The sequence below is a fragment of the Hakea prostrata genome, chromosome 8, assembly GCF_041222555.1.
Source record: "Hakea prostrata isolate BN-2017 chromosome 8, UWA_Hpros_2, whole genome shotgun sequence".
NCBI lineage: Eukaryota > Viridiplantae > Streptophyta > Magnoliopsida > Proteales > Proteaceae > Hakea > Hakea prostrata.
The window spans coordinates 7,514,682-7,538,975 of record NC_142607.1 but is presented as its reverse complement, the minus strand read 5'-3'; the positions used below and the strand labels follow the sequence as shown (position 1 = coordinate 7,538,975).

The 24,294-nt window shown below is 38.6% G+C and overlaps 1 protein-coding gene across 2 annotated transcripts in view; it reads left to right on the top strand.

Moving 5' to 3' along the window:
• LOC149006589 (SNF2 domain-containing protein / helicase domain-containing protein / HNH endonuclease domain-containing protein) overlaps positions 1-24,294 on the top strand; it is an 89,265-nt gene that overhangs the window by 62,736 nt on the left and 2,235 nt on the right. For both annotated transcript variants that reach the window (XM_089165250.1, XM_089165249.1), the window contains 8 exons: positions 114-437; positions 594-881; positions 1,853-2,167; positions 2,647-2,834; positions 2,915-3,017; positions 3,205-3,350; positions 19,586-19,665; positions 20,070-20,245. In XM_089165250.1, coding sequence (XP_089021376.1) covers positions 114-437; positions 594-881; positions 1,853-2,167; positions 2,647-2,834; positions 2,915-3,017; positions 3,205-3,350; positions 19,586-19,665; positions 20,070-20,245 — 1,620 coding nt within the window. The remainder of the gene's footprint in view (positions 1-113; positions 438-593; positions 882-1,852; positions 2,168-2,646; positions 2,835-2,914; positions 3,018-3,204; positions 3,351-19,585; positions 19,666-20,069; positions 20,246-24,294) is intronic.

Here is a 24,294-nt window from a genome sequence, read left to right as displayed (position 1 = left end):
TAGTTGGCTGTGATGATTATGTTTCCCCAGTGAGTTGCTTCCTAGCATATGCTCCATAAGATTGCATGCTCTGGTTGCCTCCATCAGATGATTATGGTGTGTTTCATTCGCAGGTTGAGAAAGTTTCTGATCAATATCAAGGTAGCTTTACTCAATACAGAAGTTCAGACGACAATGAGAATGAAGATTTGAAAGCTGCTAGCTCTTGTTCGAATAATATTAGCAAAACATATATGAATGTTGATAGAAATATGTTCTTGGAGAATGTAGTATCTGGTGAACATCCTCAGATGGCGATGGTGGAGCCCCATAAGACTGAATTAAATCAGGGGCTGCAGGATGTCAAAATGGACAGAAGACAGATGATGGTAAATGATGAATCGCATCAGCAGATAGGTGGTGATGGTCATAGTTCAATGCAAGTGATTAATTTTGAGGTAAGATTTGATCTGAAAAATTGTACTAGGATTCAAGTCTTATGGCACTAATTAAATTTTGTTACTGGTGCATGCCCTGCTTATGATTTTCTTAGATAATTTGACTGTCTTCGTTTGTTATATTGATTGATGAATCTAATTTAACTGGATCAGTAGTCAGGTAGGGGTTCTGATCTTGAGATGGCTGATGATTCCCATCTAAGTGGAAGTCTGGAAGGCGATACTTGCGAAACAGGAGTCCCTCCATGCAACTTGTATGGGAATGAGAATACTGGCAAAAATGAGCCATTGGCTAATACAGAACTTGAAGGGGTTTTGTTTCCCAGTGCAAAGGTACTTAGCGATCAAAAGCACACTGTGAATACAGACAGAGATCATGGTAGTACTATGCTCATTGAGGCTGGTGCAGCTGGTCCCATTCAGTCAGATTGTCTGAGGTTTGAGGTAGAGCCTTCTACACTGAGTTTTGTTTCAGCCATAGGCTTGGTGCCCTCTTCGTCCTAGATATATATATTTGTTGGTACATTTTAAGCTTGCAACAATGTTTCGTGCCCCTACCCCACTTTTGGACTTTGGGAGTTCCAACCTTTGGCCTTTTTCTGCATCAGTGAATGGAACTTCCATTGGCCTTTATCTCAGTGAATTGTGTGAGGATGAGTTCTGATGATTAAAATATGATTTTCCTGTGAACTTATCAGGTTTTCAGTTTTTTTTCAGAGCCTTATTCAATAATGGCTTTCCAACTCTTCTATTAAGTTTGCCTCTGCTTCTGCATAGGAATTTGATTAGATCCAAAGTTCCTTTGTGTCTCAAATATTCCTAGGCATAGTTTTGCCATCTTGGAGATGGTTCATTGCTTCATGCTCAATATTTTCTTCTCAAATGAGCTCTGTCAATTGCTGGAACTCACAGGAAATTGTTAAAAAATTGTTGTTCACATCATAAAAATTAGAAATATCCTTCTCTTTCGGAGAGAATAGAAGTTGATCTTGAAATATTTTGGTGGCAAATCAACCTATGGATCCACTGGGTAACCTTGCCTGTGGTGCTTTGACTCATCATGTATGGTGGAAAAGAAATAAAAGAAGATGGGTCTAGTTTTTTATAGGAAGTTATTTCTTTAATAGGCTTCTCCCTGTATGTTGTGAGTTCTAACACTCCTAGGTATAAGTGTCTTGCCTCTTCCGGAGATCTACACCTCACAAACCCCACACCCCCACCCAAAAAAATAAAAAAACCATCCGCACATATGCAAGCGCAGATGGTTTAGTTGGTCAGGGTTCTCCTATGGTTAACCTTATTGGCTTTTATGATGTATTCTGCTATTTTTCAATACCCCAATTAGGTAGAAAACAGTATGAAGAGTGCGACCACATTATGGCTCATACATTGTGATTTTTCCCCCTTTTTTTCAGGTTAGCCAGTATACTGGAAGGATTCACTTGTACTCCTGCATTTCAGGAAGGGATCCAAGACCAAAACCACTGTTTCAAAATTTTCGGCCTGAGGAACTTGAGTCACTGAATTGTCCAGTTGCTGGTATAAATAAAGGACGAGCTCCCAAATTTTTCCAAGAGAATCCTGTCTATCTTACTATTCTGCTAGCATTTATCGCGGAGTGGAATGGTTTGACACCCTATCAGCAGAAGAAATTACTTGGCAAGCCATTACAACTGCCCCTTAGTCTTGAGCTGTGCTATCTGAAAGAAGGCATTAACCATGGCAGCAGTGTATGTGCATAAGATTTTTGACTAATTTATTCCTCACTCATACAGTTCGGAACATATTTGTTTGCTTCAAGCTTTTATATATTTAAGTGTAATTTTCATTTGGAGCCCTTGAAGTTTGACCCACTTTGCATGTGCCTCCCTTGTGATTAAAAAAAAAAAAAATCAACTAAGGACATGACCAAAAAAATGGTAGCATATTCAGTCAGGAGATTACTCCAATACCAAATTGTTGGTACCTCATGCATCTTTTCAAGATTTGGTAAGTTAAAACTTGAAAGGGCATGACCAAAAAAATGTCGGTGTGTCCTTACTTTGTCTTTTTTGATACCACAGGGGAGAGAAATGCAAAATGACATTTTTTGGAGACCAAAATTGGCCTCAAGTGGTCCAATTGAAAATTGCCCTATATTCAATTTAATGATGATGTTGTGTTTTTAATTCACCTGCTTAGATGTTAGTTTGTTTATTTACTGTAACAGGGACTACTAAAAGGTGGAAGCAACAGACGTGCAACTCCTTTATATGATATAAGCCATCCACTGCCAACTAATGCTGTCTGGAAGATGGTTTCTCTTCGTAGTGGGAATGGGAAGAAGGAAAAGACTTATGGTCAAGGATGGTCAATGACGGATGAACCACTTTGTAAACTCTGTCAAGCACCATGCAGGTATATTTCCTGCAAGCTTTCTTACAAAATTTTCCCTTTAGTTCCTTCATGATTCTAAATTTGAAATACTTGATTTTCAGGGGTAATCTTGCAAGGACTCCTGAATATCTGGAGGACCTGTTCTGTTCTCTGGACTGCTTTGAGGAATATCGTATTAGAACCAGCCAAAGATCACTGCGTGAGGTTAGGGTTTGAATTACTGTATGTTGTTGGCACCATGGCACGTACTTACAGAGCTTGTTTTGTTCTAGGGCACGTTCGTTGCACCTGAAGTGGTTATGTTTTCTCAGAAAATTGAATATTCATGGATGTTGTTGTTAGTGTCTAACTATCTGGACAATTTACAATTCAATAATTTTTGGGTTTCCAGGCTCTTTTCCAAGTTGAGCGTGGCATCTGCAGAATATGCAAACTTGACTGCCATAAACTCATCAAGTGCATAAAACCCTTGTCCATTTCAAAGCGAAAACAGTATATCGAGAAGATGGCTCCAAAAATAGCAAGCCATAAGAACCTGTGAGTTGCTATTGACTTCCTTTTTGTTTCTTTTTTCTGGTTGTGGGGACAGTGTTTTCATTGGTGGCGTGCTTATCACATATGCTTGTTTTTCCCAACTTGCACTACACAAGATTTAGTAATAGACCACAAAATTAGTAAAACAACTCAAATATGTATAGGAATGAATAAAAACCATTTAATAGTGCACTTATGAGTATTTTGATACACATGTCCAACTTTTCTCTGAATCTAAATTAGTACAACTACTGGATAGAGTTCTCAAGAGTCTCAAGTTGCTAGAAAATTGTTATTGTTGATGAAACCGTTCAACCGAATCCATCAGAAAATATGGCCATGTCATGGTATGCCTGAAGAAATCCACGAATTTCAACCAGACAACTTGATGTCTATTATCATCGACATACTCTACATAACCCAGTGTAGTTTATATAGATCATTGAACTGGAAAACAGTGGAAATGTGGATCTGCTGAAGTTGCTTGCTGGACCCACCTCTGGCTGCACCTTCTCTTGGTCTTACTGTGTGACTGACTCAAATTTGTCACCGTTGTCACCAACTTTATTATCTCCACCAGCATATGAGCATAAGATGATTGTAGCAACCAAAATGGGACTAGTTGATGTCTTCGTCATCCTTACCAGATTGGGAATTGAAGGGTTGGGGTTTATGTGAGTCAGTGAGTGAACTTGTACTGTCGAGAATACGTTACCATCTGCACCCATCTAGGTAGTACTCTAGGGGTCTGGCCTACCAATAGACTGATCCAACAAAAGGTCATCTTGATCGTTCTCCCACCTGCACTGGGGTCCTCCTGTAGTTCTTCCTGGAACATGTTGCTAGGATTGGTTGGGTCTTCATCATTCACTATGCCTATGGATAAGTGCTTCATTTTCGGTCTCATTTCGTATTGCACATACGCCAATTGGAGCGAATTGGTTTCGCTTCTTGGAGTGGATGAATGAAAATGTGCTCCAGATGCACTTAGATCTAAATGTAAAATATGTCTAGGAGAGTACTTCAACATTTACTCTACGCATCACCTTAAGCAGCACAGAAGTTTAAGAAGAGAGAGGAGATAAAGTATTGCAAGAATTGTGAAGTATGTATCCTGCAATTAGGCTTGTATGTCCCTAATCGCAGGTCTGTCTTCTATTGACAGTAGAAGGAACACAAACTTACTAAAACTTAACACAAACTACCACTACTGCCTCTGGTATCTTGTGGCAGATTTACTAGAATAAAGGAGTAATTGGAAACTACCTAAACAGAAACATCACCTAATTAATGTGATACTAGGACAAAAGTACCCACTATTTCTTAATATGATTCACGTGCATTAGGTTATTTTTGGTAAGTGGTTGTACTTTATGCATATGAGTCATACTAAAAATGTATGTTAATTGGCTCACCATAAGCAGTACGATTTCCTTTTGGACTTTGCAGCTGCATGGCCCAAAAAACTCATATGAATCTGTTTCAAAGTTCAGTGGATTAGCATCAATAGATTCATTACCAATTCCGATGTAATTACTACCAGTCCCACTTCACCACTGTAATTGAACTGTATAGGTGGATCAGGCTCCAGCTTAGCCACCGCACACACTGATCTATGTGTTCTTGATTCATTCCTAATATGTTCATGTATTGGTACTTGGGATTGAGCTAATAGGCTGGAACTGATATAAACACTTGCCATTGCTTATGAAAATGTTAATAGTAAGTAATGTTACTCATAGATCTAAGCATGGAAGAAAATTCGATCGAAATGGTCGAAATTTCGATCGAAATGCCTGCAAAAATCCAACTCGAAACGAAATTGAGTAGTAGGCACAGAAAGTATCCATTTCGTTTCGTATCGACCGAAATTTCGGTCGATACGAGTCGAAATTTCGACCCGATACCATATCGGGCCGAAACGACACATGCGTAGGTTATAAATTACCCAGTTTCGCCTACCGTGAGTTTCGAGTGTTTCGGCGATTCGCTTGGGTGATTTCACCTAATTTTGCATTTTTTGCTCATTTCACTTGCTTTCATCCCATTCTACACCTAATTTCTAGTATTCCATTTCCTTCAAACTCTTGATTTGCTCCTCCATTTGTGCATTTTCTCAAATCTTGCAAGGTGAGTAACCAACTTCCTCATTTTTTGATTTTTGTTTCATTTGTGCCTTAAATCATGTTAGATTGCTTCCAAATTTATATATGTTTACTTTAGAGTGATAATCTATGAATTTGTAGTGTCAAAATTATTTTTTGATTCTTCCTACTATTTTTTTATTTTTCTGTTATTAAAAATTATTTACTAAATTATGTATATTGTTAAAAATGTTTATGTATAGTACATGTATAAGCTTCAAATGGATGTATGTGAGAGTTGAGACACCATATTGCTGTGATGGTGTTGAATTAATTTTTTTTCTGTTAATTATGTAATTTTACTGTATTTAATATATATTTAAATAATTAAAAAATATATTTAAATATTAAAAAAATAATTAATTTCTGTTTTAAATTTAAAAATAGGAGAGTATTAGTGGAAGCATGTATGCAATTTTTTGAGCATGTTGTGGATATTTTTAAGATAGTTAGTGTGTATTTTATATATTTTAAAATTATTTATATATTAAAAAAATACTTATATAGTTATACATATTTTTTTTTAATATTTAAAAATAGGAGGTTATTATTGAAGCATGTATGTCATTTTTGGAGCATATTGTGGAGCTTTTCAAGATACTTAGTATGTGTTTCTTGTATCGGCACTCTATTTTAAAGATGTCGACATGCTTGGGATCTGGAAGGCCACCGCTGATAAGAGGAAGAGTGAGTGTAATTACTGCAAGAAACAAATAGGAGGAGGTGGGGCCACTAGATTGAAGGTGCATCTAGCTGGTGGCAACAGGATGTAACAGGGGTGCCCAAAGGTGCTCAGAGGTCGAAGGCAATGGCCTCATATATTAGTGGTGGAAAGCAAAAGAGGAAAGAGAAGAGAACACGAGGGATGAGTTCGAGGATGCCTCGTTAGATGACCTTCCGGATCCCGAGGGTTATGGTAGGGATGAGCCAGAGACAAGACCCCGATCCGAGGCCGATCAGCCGAGGAGGGCGATGATGATGAGTAGGGAGCAACAGAGGATTGATGACATCGGAGGCAACGAGGGGTCCGGGTTGTGGGTCCTCTAGAGAGCCGAGGTATGGGAGGTGTAGGTGGCTCCCAAGTCCCTATGAGGAGGTCTCGAGTGTCGGCAGAGGCTCCTATCCCACGGGCCCCTACAGGGGTCGAGCTTCCTCAAGACATCCTGCGATCCGGATCTTGAGATTCTTCGCAATGATCCGGCCCTATTTGCGAGGCCCGAGCATAAACAGAGAAGTTGAACACTTATGGGGAGTGTGAAGGAGAAAGTGGGGATGGCTTTCTCCAAATGGGCGCATTACCATAGTGTTCCAAGACATACAGCTCTCGGGGCCCTACTACGAGATATGATTGAGCGATGCAGGGGGGAGTGGTTCAGGCCCCACTCCATATGAGATATACAATGTGTATTTGCCTAAGCATAAAGAGGACATAAATGAATACATTAAGGGATTAAAGCCCATGTGGAATCATTATGGAGTGACTCGATGGTCGATGGTTGGACTGGTCCCACTGACATCCATCATCAATTTCATGTTGAATTGTGATGGGAGGACAGTGTTCCTCAGTCGAGATGCATCCGGTGAGAAGAAGGATGCAAAATACATTTACAAATTACTCAAGCAAGTGGTGAAGGAGGTTGAGTGGAAAATGTAGTTCAAATTGTGATCGATAATGGCTCCAACTACAAGAAAGTCGGGTTGAAGATGCAAGAGAACTCCAGTATCTAAAGTCTAAACATATAGTATTAATTTTCATTTGTAAATACATATATTTACATTACACATATACATGTACACTTTATAACTTTGTATTGATGGCTTGATGCCTTGATGGATGGACGATATAGGCTCTTTTGGACTCCTTGTGCTGCTCACCGCATTGACTTAATGTTGAAGGAGATTGGAAAGGTCAAGCTTGTGAAGAATACGGTGGACCAAGCTCGACATGTTAGCACCTTCATATATAACCACACCTATGCATTAAGGATGATGAGGGACAAGTGTCGGGTGAGTTAGTGAGGCCGGCATAACCGATTTGCTACTAATTGGATAGCACTGCGAGCTTTGAGAGTAGGAAGACCGGCCTTAGGAGTATGTTTGCATCGAGGAGTGGTTTAACGGGAGGGTTCTTCATCGCTGGGAGGAAGGAGAGCTCTTGACTATCCTGATGAGAGTTTCTGCACAATGTGAGGATAGTAGTGAAGATGCTTGAGCCTCGTGGTGAATGTGTTGAGGATGGTAGATCAGCAAAGAAAACCTACTCTAGCACACATATTTGCTGCAGAGATAGGATGAAGCAGCAAGTTGCTCGTGTCTACCCACGCGGCAACAAGAAAGTCCTTCAAATCATCAACAGAGATGGGAGTCTATGTTCAGCATCCACCGCATAAGGCTGGTGAGTTGTTGTTGTTAAGTACTTAAGTCTAGTATTTAATTTAATTTTCATTATGTTATCACACTATTAAGGCTTAAGCATTAACTATTCCCTTTTATAACATACTTTTTCTTACACAGCATACTATTTAAATCCCAAGTACCATTACAAGGACAATATTGGGATGAGGCAAGATTTGATGGATGCTGTCCAAACTGTAGTGGAGAAGTTCAACCGGATACAGCTAAACAAGCGTCATCCTTATGGAGGTGAGATAGTGATTAGAATCATTTGATATTCACAATTCGTAGTTTTATACTAAGTCATTAACCTAGTAAGTAGTAACTAGTAAGTAGTAACTACTAAGTACTAACTAGTTATTGTTTTTTCTCTTCATATATTAGATAAAGGCTTTTAGGGATGCCACTGGGAGCTTTGGTCGTGTTTGTGCTGTATCGGACGGAAACCGCCTCGCAGCAAGTTCATTCATTTATTTCATTATACATTATACATTTAATTATTATATTCTATGATTCTATCTTTAATTTAGTTATTTAAGTATTAAAATGACTTGGAGTCTATGTTTGTTGCAGCTGAGTGGTGGTTGCAATTTGGACGTGATTCACACAACTTGAGTAGGATTGCAAGCAAAGTGCTCTCCCAAACATGTTCTGCCACTGGTTGTGAGCGAAATTGGAGCACCTTCAGCCTCATTCACTCAAAGAGGCGCAACCGATTGGGTGTGAAGCGTCTAGAGGACCTTGTCTACCTACACTATAATATGAGACTGAGAGAGGATCATATTGACGGGATGGACAGAGAGAGCACCAATATCGAGTTGGCCGACATATTTGAGATGGATGATGATGATAACCCAGGTTGACTGGATCGGGGATAGTGGAGACGGATTCTGGATGAGGATGGAGGTCTTCCCAATAGTCGATTCAAGATGGGCTTTGGACTTCTGCCCGAGGGAGGCCACCACCCGCCCGTCCCTTCGTGCCACACCCTAGTGCATCCACCCAGTGAGGTTTGATTTTCTGTCCGACCCGAGAATGGGTGACTCGCCTCCGCGTGCGATGATGGTGATGATGATGACGGTGATGGTGTTGGGAGGGGGGTGTGGACCTCGTGATCGGTTCCCGATCCTAGGGAGAGCCACCACCACCACCACCGGACGGAGAGTCGGAGACCCACCAGATTCAGAGAGAGTCTTCACCCACCGACACATTCACCATCCAGCCATCTCGAGCAAATGTTTCCTCTACATATTCGAGGAAGGGAACTCTACACAGACACACCATCTGTCCTACCGTCCATCCGTGCCGAGGCTTGGTCTGATCTGAGCTTGATGATCTGAGACTCCTCCACCTCTAGGATCCATCCCCGTCCTCTGTCCGCGTAGTTTTTCCCTCTGGTTTGGTCCTTGGTTATGACCTTGTTCCCTCCCTTCGTTTCCCCCACACGAGCCTTGTTCCCTCTTTGTTCCCTCCCACTATCGATTATCGTCCCACTCCCTTATCTCCTTATCCTTCTCCTATCGGCTGTCTCATTTGTTCTCTTCCACACTATTCCACCCACAGGCCACCACCACCCCTTTGAGATTCACAACTTCCACGTTGATCTGATAGCCCTTCCTTGTCCAACTTTCGTTTTTTCTTTTCCGCCGGCTTTATCTCGTTTAGTTGTAGTTTAACTTGTATAACATCAACTTCTTCTCCGATTCATGTACTATATCTTTATGTTGATGTTACATTTTCTAGTTTTTTAGTAAACTAGTAGTTATTATTTTTATTATGTTTAATACTTACAAATCCAATCATTATCTTCTCTTTTCATCTTCCTTTTCCCTCCTTTCTCTTTCTCTCTTACCTGTAAGGGGCGCGCCCAACAAAAAACCCACTCACACAAACACCCCCCACTTCTACCTTATTTTTTTCCCATTAAAAACCACACAAAAAAAAAAAACCAAAAACCCCAACACCCCACAACAAACAAAAAAAAAACAACAACCCCCTCCCTTCTTTTTTTTATTTTATCCAACCAAACCAAACCAAACAAAAAATAAAAAAATAAAACAACCAACCCCCTCCCCCCCCCCCCCCAACCCCCACCCCCCCTCCCCCCCCACCCCACCCGCCACGGGGCGACGCGGGGGGATGGGGGTTAAGGGGGGTGGGGGCCGGCCGCCCCCCCCCGGCCTCCGGTTGTGGCGTGTGAGGTGTTTTAAATGATTTTTTTTGTGTCCCCCTCTTCCTCCTCTTTTTTTTTTTTTATTTTTTTTTTTTTTTTAAAAAAAAAAAATTGGTTTTTTTTCCCCCCCCCCCGCGGTTTGGTCTATGTCATTTTTAGTCCAAAAAAACTGAAACTTTGCATCTGCCTCCCCTGGAGTATAGAAAAAGTCAATTTAAGGACAAATTATCACTTTTATGACAAATTTGCCCTTTTAAAAAAAAAAAATTTTAAACAAAACATGAAAAAAAAAATTCAAATTCAAATTCAAATCTTTGAACCAGAGAAATGCGATTGTTAGCATTCGAAATCAAAAGAGTTGTTTAAGATCGAAACATCATGCAATTCAAAATCAAAAGAGTTGTTTAAGATCGAAACACATGCCATTCGAAATCAAAAGAATTGTTTAAGATCGAAACATCATGCCCTTGAACCTCGCGTCGAAGCTCTGCCACTTGAAGTTTTCTTAACCCTTCGAGCCATGGAATCACATCTTTCTTATCGCCGGAAGTTTCAGATTTGTCTTCTCCGACACAGTCTTATCTTCAAGCCATGGAATCACATCTTTCTTATCGCCGGAAGTTTCAGATTTGTCTTCTTATCTTCTTTCGCCATAAACAGGTGTTTAAGGTCATGATACTTCTGTTTATAGTTCTGTGGCTTCAGAAGACGAAGAGAAGTGTTTCGGTTTTGTATTTCCATAGTCACAGAGTCCCAGCTATTGGTTCCATGACGGTTAATGGCACATGCCAACAACAACTTCTCCCAAATCCCCAATGATTGCTTCACAACATCTTCGACTTTAGCCATGGTTTCTCATATCTGACGCTCCATCAACCTTTCTGCAATTCGTAGATAATTTTTTTTTTCAAAATTAGGGTTTTTTCCCTTTTTATTTCTCTTCGGATTTCTCGTCACTTAATGAAAATTTACTTTTTTCAAATTCTTGAATCTTGTTTCCACTTACCTGAGTTTTCCAAAGTAGCCCCGTGAAGCAAGAGAGTTTAGGCTAAGGATTCAAAGTTAAATGAGTTGAATGAAGAAACATTCAAGTGTTTGATGTTCTTAGAGCGTTGTGGTGTTTCGCTACAGTTCTGAAGAACGGGATTTTAAGAATCACAAATGAATATTAACTCTTTTTTTGTTTCATTTTTATTTCCTATGTTTTTTGTTTAAATTAAAAAAAAGGGTAAATTTGTCATGAAAGTGATAATTTGTCCTTAAATTGACTTTTCCTATAGTACAGGGGAGGTAGATGCAAAGTTTCAGTTTTTTTGGACTAAAAATGACATTGACCAAACCTCGGGGGTCCAGGATGAAAATTACCCAAAAAACTAATATTAGCCTTACCTCAAGTCATCCAACATACTACAAACCATACATAGTAGGTCCTAAATAAAAAATCGCGGAAGAAAAGAAGAGAGGAAGTCACTTGTCGCTGGCCAATACTTGCCAGAGTGTCGTCGCGGGAATGGAAGAGAGGGAGAGAGAGAGAGAGAGAGAGAGAGAGAGAGAGAGAGAGAGATTAGAGTGAGAGTGTGAGACTCGAGTCAAGAACTTATTCTCTTTCGATTTTGTTTATGCGTTCAAACAATAGATACTTTACAATTGGAATCTAATAAGTAATTCAATATATGCCTTCGATTTGGCATCTTTCATGGGATTTAAAAAAGAAAGAAAAAAAAAAAGAAACGGAACGCCTTAGGGTATAAGGCGTTCGAGATGCTTGAGGTGACGCCTAGGCAATGCCTCATACCCCAAGGCGGTCGCCTTATTGCCTGAAAATAAGGCGACGCCAATTTGAGGCGCTCGAATGCCTAGGCGATGCCTTAACAACTATGTATTCATCCCAAGAAAAAAGAAAGCCATTGGACCAGTTCTTTCTAGGATTGGGCTTCCAAAACCTAGCATGCCACCCCCACCACCAATCAAGTGATATTGCATCTTGGAAGCATAAGTTGCTTCTCCAAGCAATATTGTATAATTTAAAGGCAACTTCTGCCTCCATGTAGTATCGTTGCTCCCCACGTGGTCTATCAACATACTGCAGCATACTAGTGTAGCAAGGGGGGCTTCATAGAGTTGATTGTTCTTAACACCTTTAATGTTGGTTATAGAATTGTCTTTCTTCAGTTCTAAAACTATTCATTGGATATGGTAAACTGTCAGACAAAACCACTCTGTTGAAACATGGGCTTAAGTTCAACCTACTTCATCAAAAAGGCTCAAGGTAATATAGCTGGTGGCAAATTGAGTAGTTTCAGGCCTCACCAAATCCGCACAACAATCATCAATAATTTTTGTGTTGCACACAAGGAACAAATTTCGGTCGAAACTGGACTCAAAATGATTTTTTTCAGACAATTGTAACTTTAATTTCAGGCTTCAAATGGACTCAAAATGGTTTGAATTCTTGTATACTATCTATTTTAAGCATAATAAACACTATAGAACTACTAGTTTACCAAAAAACCATTGAAAATGTAACATCCAAGTATATACTACATATGAGAAGAAGCGAGAATGTTACCAAATACAAGAAAGAGAGTGCTTGATACAAGAAATACACACTAAGTACCTTGAAAAGCCCCACAAGATGCTCAAAAAAATACATACATGCTTCTAATAATAACCTCCTATTTTTAAATATAAAAAATATATATAAGTATTTTTTAATATATAAATAATTTTAAAATATATAAAATACACACTAACTATCTTAAAAGGCTCCACAACATGCTCCAAAAATTGCATACATGCTTCCAATAATAGCCTCCTATTTTTTAAAATTTAAAACAGAAATTAATTAATTAGTTTAATATATATATATTAAATGCAGTAAATTACATAATTAACAGAAAAAATTGATTCAACACCATCACAGCAATATGGTGTCTCAACTCTCACATACATTAATTTGAAGCTCATACATCTACATACATGTACATTTTTAGCAATATACATAATTTACTAAATAATTTTTAATAACAGAAAAATTAAAAAAAAATAGTAGAAAGAATAAAAAATTAATTTTGACACTACAAATTCATAGATCAACACTCTAAAGTAAACATACTTAAATTTGGAAGCAATCCAAGAAGATCTAAGGCACAAACGAAACAAAAATAAAAAAATGAGGAAGTTGGTTGCTCACCTTACAAGATTTGAGAAAATGCACAAATGGAGGAGAAAAACTAGTGTTTGAATGAAATGGAGTAGTAGAAATTAGGTGAAAAGAGGGATGAAATCAAGAGAAATTAAAAAATTTTTTGAAAAGAGGGTCAAAATGTCTGAGGCGATACGGCTTGATAGGCTCGAAATTGACGATAGGTCGAAAAACAGGTCGAAAATGGACACTTTATAGCATACCATTGTGTCATTTCAGCTCGATATCCTTGCATTTCGTTTCGATTTGAAAATATGCAGGCAAATATATGGTTTTCTCAGTTCTTCATCAGTCTCTTCCCAGCTTTTTGAAGTTTTTGCCATTGACTGTTGCAACTTGGACAGCATTCTCTATCTTACCTCCTACTACCTCCTTCAATTAATAGTATATATATACTTGGCATGCTCCCTCTATTGGGTACATCTACTGACTCAAGTAACAGGTTCCTACCATCATAGTATACCATGAAGTTGATAGTGGACCGTCTAGTGGTTCCAGTTCAATCATGATACTACTATTATACTGTAGTATGCCAGTGTTCCCTTAACATTCTCTATATGCTTCTTGAGCATCCATGGGCAATGAGCTTGTATAGTGTCCTACACAGTGGGCCCTTTCACTTCTTCACCAGCCTTCCCTATAGTATCCAGCATATTCTGATCATAAGGTCTTCTATGGGCAAGTCTTAATGATCAAACAACCATCTTTACCTGGCACCGCACCTACTTTCTCTTTCCAGTTGGATCCACAAATGCTTTACGAATCTCTATCTACTGCTGTGAATCCATAAAATTGCACGATCCTACTCAAGGGTATCAATGATCATTCACTGTGTGGTGATCTCTGGTAGGGCAACTGTGTCAGCTCCCATGTTTCCTTCCCATCTATATCACTATATGTAGTGTAGAACTACATCCACTTTTAGTGCAATTGCTCTAAAAGAACTTACTCTTCTCCCGTTGTCTCTTAACCTACCTTTCCCCTGCATATTTGTTGCTTTGCTACCCTAGCAAGCAGTATCTGTATTTCCTCTGATTCTGTCTCATAATCAGCAAGCAGGTAGTCTTCACTACCAGAATCAGTCTCATCCCTGCTGCTGGTTGTCTCTCCAGCACTGCCTCATCAAGCTGTTCACTTGCATCTAATTTTCCAATCTTTTATTTATTCCTTCATTCATTTGGGCACCCACGGCCTTTTGCACCTCACCTCACTAGGGACCCTAAGGTATTTTAGCAATATTCTTGTATCTATGGTGCCAATTTCAGTCTAAACCTAAGTTTAGTCCTAGGCAAAAACCAAAATCTCGACGTTTCGGTCGAAACCTGGTACTTTTTTTGAAATTTCGACGCTATGGTTCAATTTGATTTCTTGCCTTCTACCTATTTAAAGCATAATAAACACAATGAAACTAGTATTTTGCCCAACAAACCACTGAAAATTTATCATTCAAGTATATTAACAAATGACTGGTTTGGACAAGTACAAACTGTATTGCATACATGCATAGAAGTATCAACATACATGAATTGTTTGATAGAATGGTTAAATATACAACAAGTCAACAAAATACAATGACCAACTAGCTCAAGTGATGGTGTCTCACATATATTAAGTTTAAGCCCAGATATCGCATTCATATGTATTTTTTTCAAAAAAAAATAAAAATAGTAGCAATAATAAAAAATAAAAAAAAAAATAAAAAAAAGTTTAACAATGCACAATCATAGATCATAATCCTAGACTAAATATATATTAATTTCAAAACAATACAAGATCATTTAAAGCATGACAAAAAAATGGAAAGTTTGGAACTGTTGGGTATGGCTCATGCTTCATATTCTGTTGCAAATGGAGTTTCCTTTGTAGCTATTGCAACGTAAGAGGTGTTTGAAGGCAAATGAGTTGTGGAAATTAGGTGAAAATGGGATAGAAATCAACAAAAACCAAGGAAATACAAGTTGTAGTGTTGAAACCTGCAAAATTTCGGTCAAAACTTTGTAACGGTATGAATTTTTTTGAATTTCATTCTTTTTCAAATTTGTAGGCATATCACAATGTAATTACTATGGAAGAGGATTATTGGAGGTAAGATCACAAGATTAAAGTGGCATTTGTCTAGTAGATACAAGCATGGAATAAAATTAAAACTAGTGTATTATTTATAATAATAATAATAATAATAAATAAATATAAAAAATAAAAACTTATTGACCAAATTTAAGTATGGGACGTGGTTTGAGATCTCACTATTTTGAGATAGCAAGCCAAGTTCTCATGCGAGATCTCCTTTTGTAGTAAATCTCGACATAAAATGCCATCTCTCGAGACCTATCTCCCTCCCTCTCAAGCCTCCCAACTCGCCGAGACCTCCCAAACCCCCATTTTCCCCTATTTTTTCATCGGATTAATATTGTATCTTGACGCGCAGCAAGGTTTAACACATCTACATCAAGAAAGGAAAATCAAATAAGGTCATTTGAAGAACTTCATCAACCAAGGCCACAACAACCATTCATAGGCCCAAGCCTAAATTGCGAAGGAAATCTAGATAAGCCCTCTATAGGCCCCGGGGCACTGCCCCTTGCAACTCCCATTGGGGCAGCCCCTGGACCCCTATGTGCGTCGGGGAGAAGATCGTTGGCAACATAATGTGAAGCCTGAGCCATACCCAACACTTTTGTTATGAACATATGATTTATATTGAACTTATGATGGTTGTATTATTGTACTCTTGAGGGTCGAGCATGTGACATTGTATCGTACTCATATGAATAGAATTTTGTTGTTATTTAAGATATTTGTTGCATCTTATCACTTGCTTTTCATTTATATGTCCTAATGGTTTTATATTTCATGTTTTATAACATTGCGTGTTCATTCCTTTAATATTTCGGTTTAAAACTTAGGATCGAGTTAAAACTCATACTTAGGGTTGTCGTTTCACAAATCTAAGGCCACCACTATGTTTAGAAGGCCTAAAATAGGCTAATACCAACTTGGAGCCCAATGTGACCCTTAAAACCCCACGAGATGGGCCCTCGAGTTCACTCAACTTGGCCGGCAAAAAATACGAGCTCTCAAGCGAGATCTCTCTTTTTTTAGGAGCCGAGATGGGTGTCAAGAGCGAAATCTTGAACCATGGTATGGGACTGCATATTAATGATCTGTTTTCAAGTCAAAGTTCAGAAACAATACTTTCAGAATTTACTTTTCATGATTTTTCCAAGTCATTTATTGTGCCCTCTATTTTCTGGAATTTTTTTAACCTTTTAGATCTCCTAAATTGAAAAATAGTGGAGATTATCAACCTTTTTATTACATGCAAAAGCTAATGACTTTAGAGTTCAGCTAATTGGAATTTTGAACATTATAATGATGCATTTAATAGTTTAACATTTCATGTATAAGTGAGTTAAGTGAAAGTTTGACTTTGTGAGAACGTAAGAGACCATTGATTTACTGATTAGGTCCTTCTTTTCTTTTTCTTTTTCTTTTTTTTTTATTATTATTTTTTTTATTAAGTCCATATTGAGGTTGATGAATTTTATATTTTTCCATTTCTTATAGTTATTGAATTTTTTTTCATCAAATGTATGATTTGATTGCTTTCTTAATTGTGTACAAAATAATGTATTGTAGACTTTTAGTACGTCACAGTGTGACAATCCATCATCTGAAAAACTCTTAATTGGACTTGAATTTTATAAAATCTTGATGTCGTTGTTCAAAAGGTCCATAGTAGATTGTAAACTAACTTCTAGACCCATGCTAGGTTAGAAACCCATTGAGATGGCCAAATGAGTTCCCAATCGAAAAAGTGCACCAACTTGGTGAGATTTAACTTGCTTTTTTGGACTTTTGAGTTGGCCTCCAAGCTCGAGTTCTCGAACCATGCCTCCTATTTGGTGTTTTATTCAATTATGCCTTATGTGATTTAAAGGTTTGACACATAGGGTTACGAGTTCAACTATACAATCTTATATCTAATTCCTTAGGCTTCAATGTTCGCTTCCTAGTTTGCACTTGATTAAGCTTAACAATTAGTTCCTTTAGCCTCTTATCACCCTGGTCTTCATAAATTATTGGGCTTGTGCTTGGTCCAATTCTTTGGTAGATGGTAGTCCACTTGAATAGTTGAGATTGTATGGATTCTTACATATCCATAATCATGTTATTAATCTCATAGATTATCACCTCAATTTTAGTGTTTCATCACAAGGTTTGAAAAGTTGCCTCATGTCGCCATATCGGTGGCAAGCGACACTACCAACACAATGACATGTCGCGACATTTCAGGCTACTTTTGGAGTGATGTCAATGAAAATCGACTCCCAGTTTCAAGGGGTATTTGGGGTCATTTTGGCCTGAATTTTGTTGTGTAGCCTAATGAGGCCAATAAACACACTAGGAGCGTTATTTTGGCCTAAAACATCACCTAAACTACTGTTCTTGATCAGCACATGCCCAGCTGTATGCGGGCAAAACTGGAAGTCTGGAAAAGTTTCAGATTTGTGTGAAATCCCGCTTGATTGACACAAACAATGTAATAGCCAGCAATAACGAAGCAAGGTGTACTCGTAGACATCAAAGATCGGAGCAAAATAGTGTTAAAATGTAAGAAACAGGAGAGAGAAGCTTTGGAGGAGAGAAAAATGGCAAAAAAAAGTGAAAATTTGCCAAAATAATTGACCCAAATTCAGCTAAATATCGGCAATATTGGCGACATTATCGGCGACTTTTGGAATTTCCCATGTGGCACATGAGTTTCGTGTCGGGTTCAATCGACATGGCAATATATAGCCGACTTTTTGTTCCATGGTTTCATCACCACTTCTCGAGGACACCTTATGTCAACTCTTCCTCTCTATTGCTTCTGAAAAAGTATAGTGTAGGCATCTCAAAGACATAATTAGGAATTCCTTTTCAGACCCCCTTTTTTACTTCTAAAAGGTGAAGTGCAGGCATCTCAAAGCAAAGTGTTGGCTTGTTTGTGTGTGTTATATGAGCATCCGTACAGAGCTGGAGTAACAAGACTTGGAGGGTGGGTCCCATGCAATTTGGCTGCTAACATGAGGAGTGAGGACAATAAAGAAAAAGAAAAAAAAATTATATCTGGTGTTTATTTATAACCTTGCTGTATGAAACTTGTAATCCATTCTCTCTCTCCCTCATTTCAGACAAAAAAATGGGGCTGCGCCCTAGTTGTGCACTCCAATCTGCGAACCCTTGTTGGTTCCATAGTTGTTAAGGCGTCGCCTAGGCGTCCGGGCGCCTTCAGAGCACCTCAAATCGGCGTCACCTTATTTTCAGGCAATAAGGCGTCGCCTTGGGTATGAGGCATCGCCTTGGATGCCTTATACCCCCAAGGCATCTGCTTTTTTTCTTCTTTTTTTAAATCCCTTGAAAGATGCCAAATCGAAGGCATATATTGAATTACTTATTAGATTCCGATTGTAAAGTATCTATTGTTTGAACCTATATGCATATTTATAATGACGCTATATGTGATCAAATTTTAAAATTAAAAAAAAAAAATCTAAAGAGAATAAGTTCTTGACTCAAGTCTCACACTCTCACTCTCACTCTAACCCCTAATCTCTTTCTCTCTTCCTCTCTTCTTCTCTTCCATTCCCGCGATGACACTCCGGCAAGCAGCGGCCAGCGACAGGCAACTCTTCTCTTCCTTTCTTCCCGCATTTTATTTAGGATCTACTATGTGTGGTTTGTATCATGTCAGATGACTTGAGGTAGGCTAATATTAGTTTTTATATTATATAAGATATGATAGATTTATAATGAATTAGAATGAATGAGATGTACACTAAAAATTTCACTTAAAACGCCTCAAAAGCGCCTTGTCGACTCATCGCCTCAACTAGCCTAAACCGCCTCATCGCCGTGACAACTATGGTTGGTTCTGAATTTTGTTTGGAAGAAAATGAGCTTTGCTCCTTTAGGTGCTAGTTGCTATGAACAATTTAAGATTGTACCAACAATACTCCGGCAAGTGTGTTGTTTTCTTGCAGTGGGCCCTATAGTACTGCCATCCGGAATCTGCACATAGACTTCGTGTATGGTCATTTAGATTTGTATACTTTGATAAGACTCACACCCATGTCAGCTTCGTACCCTTGCTTATTAAGATTCATCCTATTGAGTGGCAATCTTTTTTTTTTTTTTTTTTATTTTTTATGTTTGTCTTTCAATAAACCTGTGTAAGAGTTTTCCTTTTGTGAGCCTTGGGAAGGGAGGGTATGCTGGTGATGATGGAATTGTATAGTTGTTCAAAATTGTGATTATTTAATTGTTTGAATGATTGCAGGTTTGAGAAGCTGGTTTATGACTCAACTGGTGGTAATGCATGGCATGCAGACCACATAGTACCTGTCCATCGAGGAGGAGGTGTGACACTTGATTCACTTGAATATAGTTTATTCCATTGCTGAATGCTGGATACTTAAATGGACATTCTGAGTATTGATAGACATTTTTAAGCATGCATTAATATTTGCATCTTTGAAACTCTGTGTGGACCAGCTGTGCCTAGCTGAGACAGGGACTGGTTTCCACGTCCTTGAACTCCCCCTTTTTTTGGTATGTGTGCTCTGCTAGTGGCTGGTGGTTAAGCTGCTTCCCACAGACATGATCTTGTGGTATGAAATTGTTTGAAAGGCTCAAACCCAGCCACTCTGGAGAAAAGAATAACTGAATAAAGTGAAACAGGTTGTGGTGATCTAATCCACCTGTCCCCCCCCCCCCCCCCCAAACCTCTTCTACCCTTTTTTTTCTTTTTCTTTTTTCCACAGGGGAATGCAGACTGGAGAATATGAGAACACTGTGTGTTGCCTGTCATTCTGAGGTTACTACATCTCAACGCATGGAACTACGGTTAGCAAACGCCAAGGCTAAGGAGCAACTCAAAGAAATCATGAAAAATATAAAAGACAGTAGCAATACTGAACAGATAATCTCCAACATAGAGGTATGTGTTGCTGATCTGCCACCCAAGTGTTATGGCTTATTCGACTTTCTTGGTTCCTAGATATTCATTATTGAACTAATTAATATAAGAATAAATTACTCAGACTTCTCCTGACCTTTGTGACAAATAAGCACACCTTTCCTGTGTTTCTGACAATTACAGCCTTATCCCTGATGTAGTCCTAGATTGATATATTTTCAATTAAGAGCCAGTTTTTTTCAAGATCTTGATGAAAACCAACTTACGGGTAAGACAGGTAGTAAAGTAAATCTCAATTAAGGCGTATGGAAGAGTATCTTGAGTTATGGAGTAAATGGGATGTTGGAGATGATCTTAAGTGAAAAGTACCATTAATCTCATTTGGGGTGGTTAGGATGAAAGCAAAGTGGATGACTTCTTGAAAACAGGCAGAAACAAATCTATCTCCAAGTGATGTAGATGGCAGACTTCTAGGGTGTCAGAGTGAGATGAAACTCAGAGAAAATGTAGATAATGATGTAGAGGGATTTTCTGCAGTTTGGTTGTGTTCTGATGGGTAAATTGGGCTAGTTGAAGGTTTTCGTTTTTAGGGTTTTAGGAAGTTTGAAAATTCAAAAATCTTACTGCTTTCTAGGGTTATGGATGAAACTTGGAGAGTATATAGGTACTGATAACAGGATATGATTTTCTAAGTTTGGATGGGTTTGGATGGCTAAATTGGAAGATATAGGGCTTGTTGTTTTAGGGGGGTCTTGGAATAAGAAAATGCAAAAAAAATATATATATATATATATATATGTATGTATCTTGAAATGGCTTTGTCCAAATGGGACCAAATTAGGATTTAAGGCCACTAAGTTGGGAGGACAATGTGCCAGTATGATGTGCCTAAGTGATGTGAATCAGATTCTACGGTTCAGCTTCCCTAGATTTAGGCTCACTCCAGGATCCTCTCTCAGAGAACCAGCAGTCTTCTAGGGCTGTAGAGCTTGTAATTGAAGGATTCATAAGGGAATAAGGGAATAAGAGTTTGCAAATGTTAGATTTAGACCTAGAAGGTTTCAGCCAGGCTTAAGGTTGAAGGAATTTGGGTTTTTAAGTTAAATTCTAAATTCTATGCTGTGACTGTAATTTAGGTCTAAATATATAAATTAGGGTTAGGTCTTTACTGGGTTTAGGGTTGAATGGGAGAATGTAACATTTGGCTGCTGCTGTCTTGTATTTTCAGAACTGAATGTTCAAGCTAGGGTTCTAAAAATATGGTTCTAGTGTTTCGGTTAGGTTGGGGCAGGGACTGTAGTTGGTAAGTTCAAGATATTCCTAGTTGGTTTTGGCTTGGTTTGAAGTATCCTACTTGGGTTAGGACTCTTGCGAAAGTCAACAAGGGTTAGGGAGAGGTAGAATAGGAGTGGGAGATGTTGACCCCAAAAGGGTTTTGTTAAGGCAACCTAGAGGGGGGTGAATAGGTTGCAACTAGTGGATTTGCCTAATTTTTTTGTTTAATTGCAAATACAAGATAAATTGTAAATTTCAATGATATTAAAGTAATGCAATCAATCCACAAGACAAGTATTTTATTGTGGTTCGACTTTGCAAGTCTACGTCCACTCTTCTTTTGGCCTCAAGAGAGTATTTCACTAGTGATTCTCTTTCAATACAATGGGTAGAGATCAAACCCTTTATAATCATCTATGTTCAATAGGGCAAGAGCACCCTTTACAATCTTTGTTCTAAGTAGGGCAAGAGCACCCTTTACAATCTTTGTTCTAAATAGGGTAAGAGCACTCTCTACCGATTCTAATCAACCTAGACTAGAATTGAACAACAATACAATTTGAAGAATTGGAAGATATTACCTAACAAGGGGTGTGACACTTTACTGCTTGTGTGAGTGTGATACAATGACCAATGAATGCTCAATTTAAGAGATGCACCACTAATGAAATGCCAATAACCTTCAATCACTGCAAGCTTTACTCCAATGAGCTTGCTTGACAACTTTGGAATGTCCTTCAAAGTTGAGTAAAGTTGAAAGTCAAGTAATCAATGCTTGTTCACCAATTTGAGAGCTTGAGAGTAGTGAGGTAGTAAATACTCAATAGGCAAGGTGGAGAGTCTCAAATGGGGGTAGTTGGGCTTATAAAAATGGCAATCAATAGCTTGGCCCAACCTCCCAACGAATAGAATTTTTCTCCCAGTTTTCAATCCAGACTAATGTCCGTATGAATTAGTCGGAGATCTGTCTCAAAATTTATCCGTTAAAATTAGCTGGTGGGTTTAAGTTGTACCAAACAAACGTCCGTTTGCAGCATAGAAGCACAATGGGAATTCAGGGACTTAAAGGGGCTTTTAGAGATTTCTATCCAACCCTAAGCCTTATACACCTTCTTAACATGTCCTAGGTCAGTCTAATAACAAGATATGTGTATAATTAAGTACAATTTCATATGAGTGCATGTGGAGGTGTCTTAGATCCTGAATTCTTCTAAGTCTTGAACTTGACTTGATTTTCGCATGTTCTTGTGCTTTGATCTTGATGCTCATCTTGACTTTGGTTCCTTGTCCAAGTTTACTTGATCTTGACTTGGGCTTGAGCATCCAATGAATTTAGTACAATGAGTTGGATTTGGTCCACTTGCTTTCGTAATGAGTTGGATAATCACAACTTAATACAGACATTAGTAATTCATGTTTGTTATCATCAAAACCAATGGAGGCTGATGTGGCAATGTTGACATGGCATTTCCCAACAAGTTTGATGTTCGGTTGAGGTTTAGTGTGTTATGGGCTTTTGTAAAATTAGGATTTGTAGGTTGGACCGCCGACCCCATTTAGTTGGGACAAGGCTTATTGTTGTTGTTGTTGTTGTAGGTTGGACCGTTGGAGAATGAATTGCAGAATTTTCCAACAAAAAACAAGTGCAGAGTTTTCAGATCCTAATGAATGAAGGTCTTTTCATTAAATTGAGGGTAGGGATGGAAAGAGGGGTATTTTGTGATCCAACTAGGAAGGAAAAGGAAGGTAGGGGTTGGGGACTTAATGGAGGATGGGGTTTGCTGCAGTCACAGGGAAGAAGGGGTGGGGAAGCCTGCAGTTGCTAGGGAGAGGGAGAAGGGCTGTAGAGGGGTGGGGGATGTGCTGTACTTGGGGATGGACTAGGACTGCTGTGGCTGGAATGAAGGTGGCTGTACTTGAAGAAGAAAGACTGAACTTTAAGATACTTTCACAAATGAAGCCGCAGCCCTCCCAAGAGGTCCATGACTTAGCTTCTTAGGAATCTTATTAATCAATTTTAACTTGCAACTACAGAGGTTGGAGGCTTTATTTATAGCTTCTAAAAAGAAATCCGAAGAAATCCTAAAAAGACTCAAAGTTGGAAAATGTTGAAAACATCGATTGAGGTTTTCTAATTAGAATAGGATTATGTTTCCTAATAAGTCTAGAGTTTTATTTCTATTTTATATTTCCTTTTCCTACTTAGTATAGGACTTAACTAGGTTGTAACTATAAATGCCCTATTGGGGTCTTGTGAATAATATACTTTGATGAGCAATTCTTCACATTACAACAGAAAACCAATTAGAACTCTAAGTGGCTAACCAATTCAAACTCAAAACTACTAATTGTCTAGGACTTTAACTTGCAGAAGGAACCTTCTTAACTTACTGTAAAGGACTCCAAAAGAATAGATGTTTGTTCCTTGCAAAGATTAGGACAACTCTACTGGACTACTCCTTCACAAATTAGGAATCGAAAAGACGAACAAGGACTCTTCAGTAACTTGCAAATTACCATAATACTCATATAGGATGAATTTACTGGGGTTGTTGGTCGGGCCATAGGGTGCTGGTAAACCCCTTGGGCCCTCATTTGGTGGTCCTAGATTTAATTTACATCACTAACGTTTGGGACAAATTTGATGGTTAGATTAGTGGAGATCTGACCTTAAATTTTGAATGTCTTGGGAAGTTAGTCAAGAAAAAAGAGTGACAGGGGAAGAGGGACAGGGTACTGGCTACCATTACTTGGATTGGGGAGCCTAGTCTAGAACTATAGATGGGTTGGAATGA